Source organism: Danio rerio, chromosome 22, assembly GCF_049306965.1.
Source record: "Danio rerio strain Tuebingen ecotype United States chromosome 22, GRCz12tu, whole genome shotgun sequence".
NCBI lineage: Eukaryota > Metazoa > Chordata > Actinopteri > Cypriniformes > Danionidae > Danio > Danio rerio.
Genome location: NC_133197.1, coordinates 26,311,439 through 26,327,599, shown reverse-complemented (window position 1 = coordinate 26,327,599; position 16,161 = coordinate 26,311,439). Strand labels below are relative to the sequence as shown.

Here is a 16,161-nt window from a genome sequence, read left to right as displayed (position 1 = left end):
TGGTGCCCAAGTGTGTATTTTGCACGAGCTGGATTGCGACGGGGGTGGAGGATCGCGATGCTGGCTCAGCATCACGATGTCTATCAGCCATCGGCTTACAATATCAATATTGTGCATGCTCATTACCACAATATTACAATTATTGAACATGACATGAATGATATGCTATTTAAAAGATGCATCTACAGCTGTTTCCATCCAAAGATGTGAATAAAATGTATGTGCAAAACTGGAATATCGAATAAAAGATGTGCAAATGAAGTAGCATTTCCATCCAACGAGTCGCACATTCTGCTGGTGATGTGACAATAAAAAGTGATTTATCGTGTAATAATAGAATAAACTCTGCCTTTGTTTGAGTCGAACTCACTCAGCGCCTGCCATGCCTGGGTAAACTCCGTCAGCGATACACACACAGATTGTTCGGATGTGATCCGCCACGACCCGATAGGCCATGTCCAGCTGAGCCACATCAGCCGCTCCGGTTCTGCCCTGATATGCGGGAGCCTTAGAGCACTGCACACACAAACAATACAGATAATGTTGGTATTAAAGACAGAATATTATTGCTGTAAAAAGTTAGAGGGATGGTTCACTCAAAAAGTTTAATTCCTTCATTTACTAACACTCAAGTGGTTGTCAACGATTATGAATTTCTTTCTTCTGTTGACCACAAAACAAGATATTCTGAAGAATGTCCGAAAAAAGCAGCCATTGACATCCAACGTAGGGGAAAAAAACATGGATGTCAATGGCTGTTTATTATCTAACATTCTTTAAAATATCTCCTTTTGCGTTTAAGAAAGAAGCTCAAACAGGTTTCAAATGTGTCGAAAACGTGGTTTCAAAAGTGGAGGGTGTGTAAACGAAAACGGACATTTAATTTGTTTGGGTGGAAATGAAGAGTAAAAACCTGGTGGATGGCAGATAATAGAGGTGTGAAGAGATCTGTGTCGTAGTTGGAGCGTTTGCCTTGCAGCACCGTCACCAGCCTCTCTAAACCCATGCCAGTATCCACACTGCACTGGGGAAGAGCTCGCAGACTACCATTGCTCTCCCTGTAACACAGAGAGACAGACAAAGAGTTTGTGATATTGAACAAAAACACTGCTATTTTTGTTAAGGATTAGCAAATATTTAGCCAAGTGTGTTATTGTGCTGGTATTTTGACTTGTTTAGGCCTGCTGTTGATACGCAATACTGAAATTAAGGCCCAATCCCACTCTACCACTTAGCCCTTTCCCTTACCCAATTCTCTTTAGCTTGTATGTGTAGGGCTAAGGGGAAGGTGTAGATAGCCCTTTGAATGAAGATTTTTCAGGACCACACTCGAAACCAAGCGGTAAGAAAATTTCCCAAATACATCAAACACAATGCCTGGATAGTTGCACCCGAAAGTATTTTGTATTTTTTGTCATTATTACGATTTTTTACAACAAACAAGCATATGTTTTAATATATTCATAACGATGTACATGTTTTACTGGCATGCTTTAAAAAAAAAAAAAAAAAAAAAAAAAAAAAACCTCCGCTAAATTTCGCCATCTATAATCCATAATAATAACTCCTGTGCAGCAGTCCCACAACATTCTGACTCTCGAATACCCTGTCAGAAAAGTCTAGTGGCTAGGAATGGGCTTTTAACAGTGTCTGCTATAATGGTAATGTTGTTTTCTTGTGTTTACATTGATGAATTTGGCCACTTGTGTAAATGCACAGTACAGTTACGATCTTATTGCCACATTGGATCGTTATGATAACATAATATATGCCTTCTGTGATTTCCTGAAGATAAATACCAAAAAAACAACGCAACTGGAATAACTACAGCAGTCACGATCTGTCTGATCTCATATGAAGCACGATATCGCAATGACATCTGATGACGTGTGCCGGTGTTGTAGTGCTGTCCCAATTCTTAATGAAAAATTTTGAAGGCCTTCCTATCCACACTCGGTTTTAAGGGCCAAGTGGACGGGGAAGGGGTAGAAGTATGAAAATAGAATTGGGATTGGGCCTAAATCTAACAGTATGTGGCGGCAAGTCCTGTCTTAAAAAGACAGTATACTCAAAAAACAGTTATTCACTTATAAAGTATTTGTTGTTTCTACCATGGATGTCAATGGCTGCTTTTCCCCTAAACTCTTCAGAATAACTTTACAGTGTTCAGCAAAGGAAAGAAATTCATAAAATTTTAGAACCATTTTAGTGTGATTAAATTTTGGGGTGAACTATCTATGTAATGTATGATTTCATTGATTCATTGAAACAATTGGTTAAAAAAAAATACTGAATACTTTAGGAATGCAGCAATGGTATTGCCACATTTTGTTCAATAAGAGATTCAATTCAAGCTTCAGTCTCTAATGCTTGCATATAGGGGGTGGGGGTTTAGTGTAATGGTAGAATTATGGTAAACATAACCTGATGACATTAACATATTTCGCAGTCATATTACCCTGCAGCCCAAGACTAAAGCTAAGCAGGGCTGAGCCTGGTTAGTACCTGGATGGGAAACCACATGGGAAAACTAGGTTGCTGTTGGAAATGGTGTTAGTGAGGCCAGCAGGAGGCGCTTAACCTGCGGTCTGTGTGAGTCTTAATGCCCCAGTAAAGTGAAGGAGACACCATACTGTCAATGGACGCCGTCTTTTGGATGGAATGTTAAACCGAGGTCCTGACTCTCTGTGGTCATTAAAAATCCCATGCCACTTCTCATAAAGAGTAGGGATGTAACCCTGGTGTCCTAGCCAAATTCTCTTTAAGGGCCCTTACTCATCATGGCCTCCCAATCATCCTCATCCACTGAATTGGCTCTATCACTGTCTCTCTACTCCACCAATAACTGGTGTGTGGCGAGTGCACTGGCGCCATTGTCCTAAATGAGCTATATAAATACACATTTTTCATTACAATCTTACATTACACAAGCACAATTCATTTATTTATTCATTCATTCATTTTCTTTTCGGCTTAGTCCCTTTATTATTGCGGGGTCGCCACAACGGAATGAACTGCCAACTTATCCAGGACATGCTTTAAGCAGCGGATGCCCTTTCAGCTGCAACCCATCTCTGGGAAAAAAGCAACCTTCTTGCTGTGAGGCAACAGCACTACCGACTGCGCCACGGTGGCATGCACAATTAAACTTAAATCTGTAAAGCTCTTACATTAACTTATAAAAACATTTTTTCTAATCAGTTATTTAAAGAAACAGTTCACCCCAAAATGAAAATTCTGTCATCATTTACTCGCTCGTCACTTGATTCAAACCTGTTTAATTTCCTTTCTTTTGTTGAACACAAATGAAAATCTACTGAAGAATGTCAGAAAAGGCAGCCATTGACTTCCATAATATATACATACTCTTCAGAATATCTTCTGAAGAAGATTTGTTTTATGAAGAACAAATTTCTAAATGCTTGAAGCCACTGAAGTGTGATTAAATGCTGAGGATTTATTCATTTTGGGGGTGAACTATCGCTTTAATAAAAGAATTTGGGGTTTAAGCATGTGTAATTTATCCTGTTCAATAAAACTATATTTTATGAATATGACTGTATTTGACTCATCAATTGAAAAAAATTCATCATGAATGCAGTCATTTACATAAAGAAAGATTTAATTACCTGTTATATTGCATGAATACCAGGTTCCAGATTTCCACTACATCTGGACTGTCTGCATTGACCAGTAAGGCAGCGTTCCTGTTGCCAATGTGATCGTAGTGAATCTCCGTGCAGGGGCCACATGGGCCCGTCTCTCCCATTTCCCAGAAGTTATCCTTCATCCCAAATGGCAACACATGATCCGCTCTCAGTCTGCATGGAAATTTCACAATTCAGTGAACCTCCAACAGAAAACCTATGTATTTTGTCAGTTTAATCAAGTATCTTCACCCCATGCTGAGCCAGATGTCCCGTGTCTCCTCATCAGCAGGTAGACCATTAGCTGGATCTCCAGAAAAGTACGAGACATACAGGCGCTGCGCAGGAATGCCATACTCTTCCGTTAAAAGACGCCAGGCCATTGCACAAGCTTCCACCTGCATTATAATTTATAAAAAAAATACATTCAAATTTGGAGCTCCTAAAGAGAGGGTTATTTAAAACACAAACGATAATTGAAGTAATGAAAAGTCTTTTCAGCAAAACAAAAAAATTTGAATTCAATTCATCACTTCTACAGCACTTTTACAGTGTACACTGTGTCAAAGCAGCTTAACATAGTTCTGTAGATTGAAACTGTGTCAGTCCAGTTTTCAGAGTTCAGTTTAGTTCAGAGTGGTTTAATTTTCACTGCTGAAAGTCCAAACACTGAAGAGCAAATCCATTGATCCACAGCTCCACAAGACCCAAACCAAGCTGGCCGGTGGCGAGGAACAAACTTCACTAATAAAAAAAAAACTCGAGAGAAACCAGGCTCAGTTGGGCACGACCATTTCTCCTCTGGCCAAACTTCTTGTGCAGAGCTGCAGTCTAGGAGGAGAATGTAAAGTTTTTAGGGAAACGTCTAATACTTAGGAATGAACACACCATTTTTTTGCGAGCAAATGTTGAGGTTATTTTGGAGAATGGTTTTGGTCGAACACAAAGGTTTTGGGAGAACCCCCCAAAAATTGCTTCAACGCTGATAATTTGCAAACGTTTCTGAACAAGAAAATGATACGTTTTGAGAGTGAATGTCAAGTGCCAGAAAAATCCAACAAGTTTTGGAAAAGAACGTAATACTTTTTGGCTTTTTGGAGGGGAACACAAAAGTGAAAATTTAGGACCCGATTATACAATTGCGTCGCAATTGTTGTTTGCTAGTTTCAGCTTGGCGCAAGAGTCGTTTTGATGTTTTGCTCCACGCTGTTTAAATAGCAAATGGATTTGCGCTCATATGTGCGCCCATAGGTGTTCTGGTCTAAAAAGGAAGGCATTCTGAGGCGCACTGCTGCCGCGTTGCTATTTTAAGAAACTATAATAGATTTTTCAATAGACCAAAACCAACCAGGTCTAAAGTCGAGCGCAGAGTGCGTTAGTAATGCGCCTGGCTTACACACTGCTTAATACACACAAGCTGTAGAGCAATATGCAAATATCTTTACATATGAAAAAAAATTAAAATATTAAGGATAAATATAGAATATGGTTCCCCTATCCATGAGCAAGGTTTCCCTATCCATGAGAGCGAAAGTGTAAGTAGATTATGAGATGCCTTATCTGTCATTCTTGCTCTGCAGATGCTCTGGTTAATTGTTTTCTTGCTAGTAAAATGCTCCGTTTTTCCTCTTACACTTACTTTACATCATGTAAATAGCAAATGTGCTTATGGCGCGACACAACTGGCTCTTAAAGGGAATGGGAGATGAGGCTCTGATTGGTTTATTCTCAAAACACACAAATAACTAATTTAGAAAATAAGCTCAACCATTTTAGATCATGCGCCACGGCGCAAAGCAGATTTTTCTGTCCTTATATTAGTAAAAGTGGATTTTGACACGCCCTGAAAGCATTTGCGCCCTGCGCTTTGCGCATGGACCAGCAAAATAGAGCCAATAATGTTTTTAGAAGATAATGCAAAGTTTTGGGTGGGATTAGTGATCAATCTAAGATGTTTTTCATGCAAAGTAAATAAATCTCCAGCACATATTATCAGATGGGGTATCAGATGGTGGAGCATTTACTAAACAGTTGTAGATCACTGACAAGCTGGTGGCTCATTCAGGAGACATAATGTGCCCAGATATGATAATAAATGGGAAAAAGTCTAATTAAAAGAATGAAATTATTGACTAAACCTTGAAGTAGTCCCCGAATGACCAGTTCCCCAGCATCTCGAAGAAGGTATGATGGTAAACGTCCTTCCCCACATCCTGTAGGTCATTGTGTTTGCCTCCAGCACGGACACACTTCTGACTGTTTACCACCCGCCGGTACGAGACCATCTCACTGCGAGGGTCAGCACAGCCCAGCAGAATCGGCTTAAACTATTGGACAGCACAGATCGTGAACATCTACCATCAAAACCATCATTACAGTAGACTAGGGTCTCAAAAAGTAATTAAAACAGAATAAAATATAAATACAAAAGGGTTGTGGGAGGTTACTGTTAAAAAAAAAGCACATCATCACAAACACACATTACATTATAGAGATTTTATGTTGGACTTCATGTATTAATCTTTTTATTATTGTTACTGTGTCATCAATGTGTGATGAAACCTACAGGTCTTCCTGTAAGTTTCCTATAAAGATAAGATTTTTATCTTTTTATTTTTTATGGCAAGGAATCGTGATGTTTCTGAAGTAAAAATCAAGAGATTTATGTAATGTTTAAATATTTTACAGCTCTTTAACTCACATAAACCAATACTGTTTAGGATAATACAGAAAGACTTCTGTCTTATTATTTCTGAAAGTTAAAATAAATATATCCATAATTTTTACATATTTGGACTAGAGACAAGGCAACCCTGAGTATTTTGCATTGTGATCACTCAATTATAATATATTGTGATTACTCAATATGTATATCTTTTTCAAATATTTTTCAAGTGATGTTTAACAGAGCAAGGAAATTTTCACAGTATTTCTGATAATATTTTTTTCCTCTGGAGAAAGTTTTATTTGTTTTATTTTGGCTAGAATAAAAGCAGTTTTTAATTTTTTAAACACAATTTTAAGGACAAAATGATTAGCCTCTTTTTTAAATTATATTTTTTTCAATAGTCTACAGAACAAACTATCAATTTACAATAACTTGCCTAATTACCCTAACCTGTCTAGTTAACCTAATTAACCTATTTAAAGCTTTAAATGTCACTTTAAGCTGTATAGAAGTGTCTTGAAAAATATCTAGTCAAATATTATTTACTGCCATTATGGAAAAGATCAAATAAATGAGTTATTAGATATGAGTTATTAAAACTATAATGTTTAGAAATGTGCTGAAAAATCTATTTCTCTTAAACAGAAAACAATAAACTGGGAGGCTAATTATTCTGACTTCAACTGTGTGTGTGTGTGTGTATGTGTGTGTGTGTGTGTGTGTGTGTGTGTGTGTGTGTGTGTATATATATATATATATATGCAATGTCAGATTTTTCCAATATAGTGCAGCCCTACATTACATTATCAGCGAGGATAATCTGTCATAACAGTGTAATACCTCAGAGTTTATGCAAATACTATAATCAAATGCTTTTGTATTCATGCGTTTATTTATCATGTCCATGCTAGTTATATTATATTAAATCTTAGTTTATTTTTAATCTAAACAAGGATTTATTATAGTAAACTGTAGTAACCATGTTTCTGGCATACTTACTTAAATGTCTAATCACAACTTAACTACAAACACCAATAGTTAAACTATGGTTGGTGAAACAAAACAGTGGTTAATTTGATCGAGAAGTTGGTTTATATTGAAACATTTGTTCAGTGACAACTTATGACAAGTGTCACTCCATATATTGTTTAGCTATAGGGGCATTAACACTATTTGACTGACTGTGAACAATGTTGTACATTGATATTTGCTGCTAATATATTTCCCAATGATTGAGAATTTAAGAAGGCTACTTGTCTAAAATTATATTATGGAGAAAGTCTGAGTGTGTGAACATAACACCAATTTTACCCCAATGTTATTTTATTGAGGTACACAGTTAGTTTTATTTTCATACAGTTTGCCCTCCTCCTTCATAATATAATTTCACAAAATAATCTTTGCAAATTCTAAATAGTAAAATCATATTAGCAGCCAATGGCCATCAAAGTGCAACATTGTTCACAGTCAAATAAGTGCTAATGTTGTTTTCAAGGCATACTTACATGAGATTTCAGACTGAATAATATTCAAAGTACCATTGTAAACATTATAGTAAGCATGTCACAAGTTGTCACTAAACGAATGTGCAAATATAAAACTAACTTTACCTCAACTAATGTGTGGTAACGTTTTCATTTAAAACATGTTTTTGTGGTTGTGTTTGTATTAAAACTATGCTTTTTTTTTGTAATTGTAGCCTTTGCATATCTAAAAGACTAAAAATTATTATTTATCAAATATTCAATTTTTTATCGAATAAAAAAATTATGATTTAAAGGAGTTATCGTTTATTAGTCATGGAGTTTGGTTTTTACTTTCTGAAGTTAATAATATCTAAAATGCAAACCCAACATGTCTCTGTCATCATGTTGTAGCACCATGGTACGACGAGTCAAAAACAGAGCTTTGGCATGGCTGTTAGTTGTCATTATTCTGCATGTTATTATACTAATGTGAGTTTGTGTACCTGGTTCATTCCTGCATTGACGAATAGCAGACTGGGGTCTCCTCTCGGGCGTACGGAGGATGACGGAACCACCCGATGTCCATAACCTTCCCTGAAAAAGTCGATAAACTTCCGCCGTACTCTTTTAGATGTGAATTCCCTACGATATACTGAGAATGACAGAGCCGTGCATCTTCTTATTCCCGAAGACAAACAGCTCAATTTTGTAATTAGAAGTGCACAGTGAACATGTTTCACGACTGTAATGCGCGCGGCCATCTTGCATCTTCTTCTCTCTGACAGGCTGGTAAGTTTTTGAGACTTTACCGCCATCTACTGTACCGAACCAGCTTAACCAGCCTAACCAGCCAAACACGCACGCACGCACACACACATATATATATATATATATATATATATATATATATATATATATATATATATATATATATATATATACAGTATATATAAAGACACAGACAGATGCCAGACTGTTAACTCACTTTTATCATCATTTGCATGAAAGTGCAATTATTTACAGAGTAATAACAAGTATTTTAATATAACGTTTTTAAAACTAGGATGATGGTTCAATATGAATAGAACAGTTCCAAGAACTGTCCATCCCAGTCAAAACAGTGGAAGTTTAGTGGGTCTCATGCTGTCATTAGCCAAAATATTTTTACAAACCACACATAAAGGTCGTGGTTGATCAGCTGGTCCTGTCCACGTAAATCATAAACTCAAATACTGATCATCATATCGTTGTCTTTTGGGTTTAAGCCCTGGGGTCCGTTCTTCGTACGTGGATTACTCGGTTAGCTGGATTTGGATGTTGACGATTTGACACTATCCAGGATCGTTTCGTTCTTCAAAGCTGATCCGAGAGTTGTTGTCATAGCAACAGTTCTGCTAGCTTAAACCTGATCGGGAGCAGGTTCAAGTCATATAAACAGGATTAGATCGGCTTAGTTCAAGCAAAGATAATGCAGAAAGTATGTTCCGAATTCTGATATTTTCTTACAGTAGTTGTTATATACACTTTTAAACTATATATATATATATATATATATATATATATATATATATATATATATATATATATATATAAAAAGTATGCAATCTGCACCCTCGAAATGAAAGTACAAAGACTGCCACCTAGTGGTGCAAAGAGAAAACTTATTGATATGAACTTTTTAGATCGCTTTAGTACAAATTGTGTATAATAGAAATGCAGAATATGTGACTTTTTTTTAAAGCAATAATACATTTATGCAGTCATAAACATGTTTTGATAGTTAATATGCCGGTGATTTGATGCTTCACAAAAGTTGCAGACGCCTTTACCAATAACACATGTGGAAGGTTATTGCATGTAAAGCCGTTTACTGCTAATTTGATGTAATTATGCTCACATGGATAATTGAATATTAATCAGATGATGTCATTACGCTGCTGTGCCGTCAGCCAATCGTTGCATTGCTGATCATGATTTCGAGGATCGATAGATCTGTCCTTCACAACACACGCAGCGATCTCAGATCAGTTCATCCAGACATTCTAATCTGATTCGCGAACTCGTTTGAAGAACCAAATTAGCGAGAGATCAGTTATCAAGATTAAAAGATCCAGGATCTGCCAAATAATCTTAGATAATTTAAGCGAGGTACGAAGAACGGACCCCTGAACTTGAAGGCTTTTGTGGCGAGGGGGCGTGGCCGAGCGCCGTGGGAACGGAGTGAGGCCACCGCGTAAGTGGATACACCTGCGGTGCACACCTGCCTCAGATCCCACGGAAGGAGCTCTGGATCATAAAAGGAGGAACAAGGGCAGAGGAAGCCGAGAGAGGACCGGACCCGGACATATTTTACTTTTGCTTTCAGTTTGACGGCAGTCTCCGTGAGGATCTGCCGTCCGTTTTTTTTGGTTTAGACGGAGCTGCCGTCACTGTCATTAATAAATCACTTTAAAACTGCTTCGGTTCTCCGCCTCCTTCCAAAGGGCCCTCCTGCCAAAGGGCAGTGAACTTCATTACAGCTTTGAATCGGGGTGGGTCTCAGAAACCGACCCATTGTATTAGCAGGCATATAATAAACGTTTAAATATAATAAAAAATACATATAATAATTAAACTTAATAATTATATTTTTATTATATTATATTTTTTTCCGCGCCTCCCCTGACATGCTCTGGCGCCCCCCAGGGGAGGCGCACCTCACACTTTGAAAACCCCTGCTTTAAAAGACCTAAAAATTAATGAGTCTTTAATTTAGACTTAAAAATAGGCAGCGACGGAGCCCTTTTAGTTATAATGGCAGGGCATTCCAGAGTCGAGGACCTGCTATGGCAAAAGCACGTTCGCCCCTACTTTTGAGGTGGGCCTTTGGAACTTTTAATAAAAACTAACTTTACGTCACCTACCCTGTTGTCAATAGAGCCGCCATTTTACAGGGTAGCGCTCCTTTGACATGAATGCAAAACCAGTGTGCAGTGGGGGACTGTGGCCATCCAGAGCCAAAGATATATATATTTATAGATATATATATCTGATCAAGAGTTTTCCCGGTGGTCAGTATGCAAATTTGTTTTTCTGTTAAATTTGGTCTAATCCATGTCCTGAAACACACCTCCTCTCCTGCTTTCACTTCTCATTCTAACAGAGGGAGCGATACATTTTTGAATGAATCACTGTTATGAAAGACTCGTTCCCTTAGCCGACAATAATACACGTTTCTGGCAGTGCAGCATCTTGCTGTCATATTTCATTAACATTGTTTGCTGATTTTATTCAACAACACTTTAGTCTTGACTAGTGCGGTTGAATGACTTTTGTCCTGGCAGCACTGTACCAATATGGCGGCAATATTGACGCATGCTCAGGGTCCGTATGTGATATCTAGTGTATATATGCGCAATCATCACAAAAAGCCAAACACGACGAAAAGGCATGTTAAAACAAGAGCAATGTTAGTTTGGTGTACTACACCTCACTTTCTTCATTCATTTCATTTTCCTGCAGCTTAGTCACCACAAAGGAATGAACCTTCAACTATTCCAGCACATGTTTTACACAGTGAATGCCATTCCAGCCGCAACCCAGTACTGGGAAACACCCATACACTCTCATTCTCACACACACACACTCATACACTGTGGCCAATTTAGTTGATCAATTCGCCTACAGTGCATGTGTTTGGACTGTGGGAGAAACCGGAGCACTCGGAGGAAACACACACCAACACGGGGAGAACACAGGAACTCCACACAGAAATGCCAACTGACCCAGCCGTGACTCGAACCAGTGACCTTGCTGTGAGGTGACAGTGCTAACCACTGAGTCACCGTGTTGCTCCTATGTTCAGACAAACTGACCAAAAAAAAGCTGACAACATGAAAATGTAATTCAAGAACCCATATAGAAATCTGAGATATAGCAATATATGCTAATTACATTTATGATACACAATAAAACATATTTTCTATTTATTATACTTGGATTATGTTATATGCAAGCAATGTTGAACATTTTTAAATACCTATAGGTATTAAAATGTTAAATACCTATAGACCGCATGTCTGCCAATGACCGTAAAAAATAGGTGTAGGTGACGCGGGTAAAAGGTGCTAAACTACAAACATGGCGGACTCGCGCGACCAGTAAGAGTGTAAATCAGTAAAGATATTTGAATACTGGAAACTATTTAAACAACGTTTTTCACGTTGTATTTTATCAGGAACAACAATGTAAACTTTATAAAAGATGTGTTTGGCCTTTAATTTCTGAATGAAAAATTGTCCTGCTGCCGATGATGACGTGAGGAGTTGATTGACAGGTCTCGTAACTAGGCAACATAACAGTCCGTTAAAGAGGAATAACGGTAGTTTGTCCTAAAGCTTGCGTTATACACTCAAAAGCACGGTTTCTTTAAGTAAGTTCATACTCTAAGGATTTCGTATAATAATGATAGGTCTTACCTTATCTGGGACGTGTCTTTTTCTCACTTCTTGACCGGAATAATCACGATGATCCTTGGTGACGGTAGCGAGCCGCGTACTCGCAAGAGTCTCAACGGCGGCCAATAACGAAATATTGGATAAATCTAGCGAACAAAGTAGTTATTTGATACTCCAAGAGGACATTTCTGCGATAATTGACACACTTCTCTTGTCTACAGCTGACAGCGAAATGTCTGCTTACTCAAAGATGTACATCTTCCTTCCACCTTTGGAACTTCCGGTCACCAATCTCCATCTCGACAACAGATAAGCACTTTTTAATTAAACACAGGTAAAGAGCTTAGAATCAATATATGGTTAACGTTATATATGTTATATTAGATTCTATGCTCTTTGGCATATCGGAGAGTGAGGATTTATGTCAAGAGGGAAGGTGTTACATCACTTGTTTCTAGAAACCCATATTAGAAATTGGTTATGTCACCACATACTTTTGAAGAGCCCTCCATTTTACCCATCCATCTGAAAATGAGAATGTTCCTCCATTTCTCAGTGAATATGGGCAGTGCGTTTAGGTGCATTTTAAGAAAATAGATTTATTAAACAGTTATATATTACAATAATACTTTAGTCACTGAACATAATTAGACAATGGAAAGATAATAAAATTAAATTCAAACAAACTATTGCAAAAATATGCAAATATTCTCTTGATTTTTCCTCTTTTTTAAAATTAGCATTTAATATTTTTATCCAAAGAAGAGAGACACATAGCATGAGGCAAGTATATTTGAGCTCTGAAAACTGTTTTGCCTTTTAAAGTAAATTTTATATGATCAATTGTTGAATCTAAATAATTATCGGCAAGTTAGAGAATATTCCATATATGTTGTACTAAGTTACTTTAGTCAGCCCCGTAGCCAGCCTGGTGAAAGGGGTGGTTGTTTTTCCCAAAAAAGTGAAACTTTTTGCAGTTATTCGCCTCATTTTCTATTTATTTATTAGGCTTAAATACTGCCTTTTGAGACATTTTGGTCATCATACCACAATATTTTATGTGTAAAAATATTTCCAAAAGATTTAGAATAAGAAATATGAAAAAAACACATGTTTAATACATCCTATATCATTAGAAAAAAAAAGATCTGTAAAAGCTTTAAATTATTGGCCTAATGTCATTTATTAGGCAAATATACTGAGCAGCACATTCAACTTTCCTCAGTCAGAATTTTAGAGGGGTCTGGATGCAGACCTGGTGCAGTGCAATCTGAGCTTCATCCAATGCTATTTAATGCGCTCACCTAACCCCACCCATCACTGTGACGTCACTCACTCCATTGAGTGCAGTGTGTCCAACATTGCATCGCTGATTGATGCAATCTCAGCTTGCATCATAAAGGCTGCATCCAGATACCATTGCAGAATTTGGCCGTTTGAATATTGAATAATTAAAACATCATTTATTAATTTTCTTTTCAGCTTAGTCCCTTTATTAACCTTTCAGCTGCAGCCCATCACTGGGAAACACCCATCACACTAATACACTACGGCCAATTTAGCTTACCAAATGTACCTGTACCGCATGTGTTTGGAATTGTGGGGGAAACCAGAGCACTTGGAGGAAACCCACTCAAACACAGGGAGAACATGCAAAATCCACACAGAAATGCCGAGGCTCAAACCGGCGACCGTCTTGAGGCAAGACATGTGGTACAGGTGAACTGGGTAAGCTAAAATTGTCCATAGTGTATGAGTGTGAATGAGAGTATATGGGTGCCTTCCAGTGATGGGTTTCTGCCGCGTAAAACATGTGCTTGATAAGTTGGGGGTTCATTCCTCTGTGGCAACCCAGATCAACAAAGGGACTAAGCCGAAAATAAACTAAATGAATGAATAAAGTAGAGCAGGGGTGTCCAAACTCAGCCCTGGAGGGCCAGTGTCCAGAAGAGTTTAGCTCCAACCCTAATCAGACACACCTGAACAGCTAATTAAGCTCTTACTGGATATACTAGAAACTTCCTGGCAAGTTTGTAGAAGCAAGTTGGAGATAAACTCTCCAGGACACCGGCCCTTCAGGACCGAGCTTGGACACCCCGGATGTAGAACTTGATGATTTTTCTAGCCTCTTTTGTAAAAAAAAAATTGTACATTTGAAAATTCATGGATAAAAACAACAGGCAAATTATTAATTAACTTTAATATGGGCCACTTTTAGTGCTTCACACTTTTTTCTATTGGTCATTTTTTTTTTCAAGAATAAGGTCCAAGACTTTTAAAAGTTACTTGTGGAATGTTTTCTCTATTTAACAACAGTACAGGTCAGTGGTGAAAGATGACTTCACTTATGTCAGATTCCGCTTGGTCTTAAAGCCTTTGATAGGTTAAACATTACAGGATGCATCAATATTGTTCTGTAAAGGCTAAATTGAGTCTGCAGTGTGTAAAACAGATCTTCTTTGTGTTGTTTTGTGTTGTGTTCACACTTATTGTCAGATTAACACACAGATAAAGTAGTTCAGGCATGTTTTGAGAGCATTACAGTCTCTTTTATTGTTACATCATCAGCAGCATGTGTGCTATGATGAGTGAAACGCTTAGGTGCTGGCTCCACACTGTACAAAATACAGATGCAAATAAAATGACAGACAAAATACAGACAGTGCAAAAAAAAAATAATAATACAGGACAATGTAAAATTGACAGTGATATGTACAATGAATGAATGCCGTATCACTACGCTGAAGGATTTGACTTCTGTTAATGCGAGGAGCCGGTGTGATGAACAAAGAGCAGGAGTCCGAGATACATTTTATTGAAGACAATAGTCAGAACTGTCAGAACTTATGATTAATTTGATTCAGCTTAAAATATTAAGGCAACCAGGATTGTTAACAGTGTAGTAAAGTTTTCGTAGAGCCTATTTCTAATTTTAATATATGGAAAGTTGTAATTTACTACTTTATTTTCTTTGCAGCATTATGTTGTTTATTAGTGTATTAAATAAAATGTTTAAAGTATTAAATTAATGCTTATGTGCCTGACTTAACCTTAACAAACAAATCATAATATTGCATTGGATTATGATCCACTTACGTTGTGTTTACAGAATTTGTACTAATTACAATTTGTGACCCAGTGTGTGAAAACCAGGCCACAACTAATTCTGAGATAAAGTTTGATTGTAGCCATTCATTTCCCTGTGATTTCAGTTGTTGACATTGTTTTACTCAGTTAATATTAAATACATATATTATCAGTATTTTCACAGCCTGTTTTTTATTTCATGTATAAAACAGTAAATTACAAAAAAAAAAATAAAAAATGACTCCAGCTCCAGCTTTCACAGATTGGGTCACATTTTTAACATTATTTATCAATTAACCTAAATATTGTTGATAATAATTACACTGCCATTTCAATGCCGGCTTCGGGAGAGACTTGAGGTACGAAGAACTGTCTGACTGCTTTGATTTTTGCGAGCTCTGTCATTGCGGGAATGCTGCTCTCCAGAGGCATGTTGTCCCACAGACCACCATGAGCCACAGAGAACGCTCTCCGACAAATCGTGCAGTTGGCTTAATAACAATTTCCAGCACTTTGCAGCCAGGTATCTATTTTCTCCCACTCGCTGCAGTATTTTTTCAGTCGCCTGCGTTTAAACTCTGAAATTTTAAGACGCGGAGGGTTAGCGGAAGCATCTGCCATTACTCTCTGTCAAGACTTGACAGACTCTGCATAACAGACCCGCCCTCCTCACGGAACAAAAACCAATCAAACAAACGATGACGTATAAAGTATTACCCAATCAAGAGTTGGAAATGAGGCATCTTCATAAAACGTGTGTGGGATGATTTGCATAAAAAATATACATTTAAAAATGATAAAAAATACGGGACAGAACCATACCTGTCAACATTGGGATGTGAAAATAAAGGATATGG

At 37.5% G+C, this 16,161-nt stretch overlaps 1 protein-coding gene and 1 long non-coding RNA gene across 7 annotated transcripts in view; one reads left to right on the top strand and one right to left on the bottom strand.

Annotated features, from left to right (window-relative positions):
- Positions 1 to 13,316, bottom strand: part of aars2 (alanyl-tRNA synthetase 2, mitochondrial (putative)) — a 37,879-nt gene extending 24,563 nt beyond the window's left edge. For 3 of the 6 annotated variants that reach the window (XR_012398032.1, XM_001332352.10, XM_073937715.1), the window contains exons 1-6: positions 8,285 to 8,553; positions 5,786 to 5,974; positions 3,900 to 4,045; positions 3,630 to 3,821; positions 914 to 1,058; positions 371 to 516 (exon numbers count right to left, since the gene is read on the bottom strand). Coding sequence is in view for 3 of the 6 variants with exons in the window: in XM_001332352.10 (XP_001332388.5) it covers positions 371 to 516; positions 914 to 1,058; positions 3,630 to 3,821; positions 3,900 to 4,045; positions 5,786 to 5,974; positions 8,285 to 8,542 (1,076 nt within the window). In the remaining 3 variants the exon portion in view is untranslated. Of the gene's footprint in view, positions 1 to 370; positions 517 to 913; positions 1,059 to 3,629; positions 3,822 to 3,899; positions 4,046 to 5,785; positions 5,975 to 8,284; positions 8,554 to 11,824; positions 12,046 to 12,238 lie in introns of those variants that run through there. The other 3 variants (XR_012398034.1, XR_012398033.1, XM_073937714.1) reach the window with 3 other exon arrangements.
- On the top strand, positions 12,092 to 15,977 carry LOC141380283 (uncharacterized). Its single transcript, XR_012398046.1, has 2 exons — positions 12,092 to 12,192; positions 12,439 to 15,977. It is a non-coding gene; the product is annotated as an uncharacterized lncRNA (long non-coding RNA).
- Positions 15,978 to 16,161: the final 184 nt, after the last annotated feature.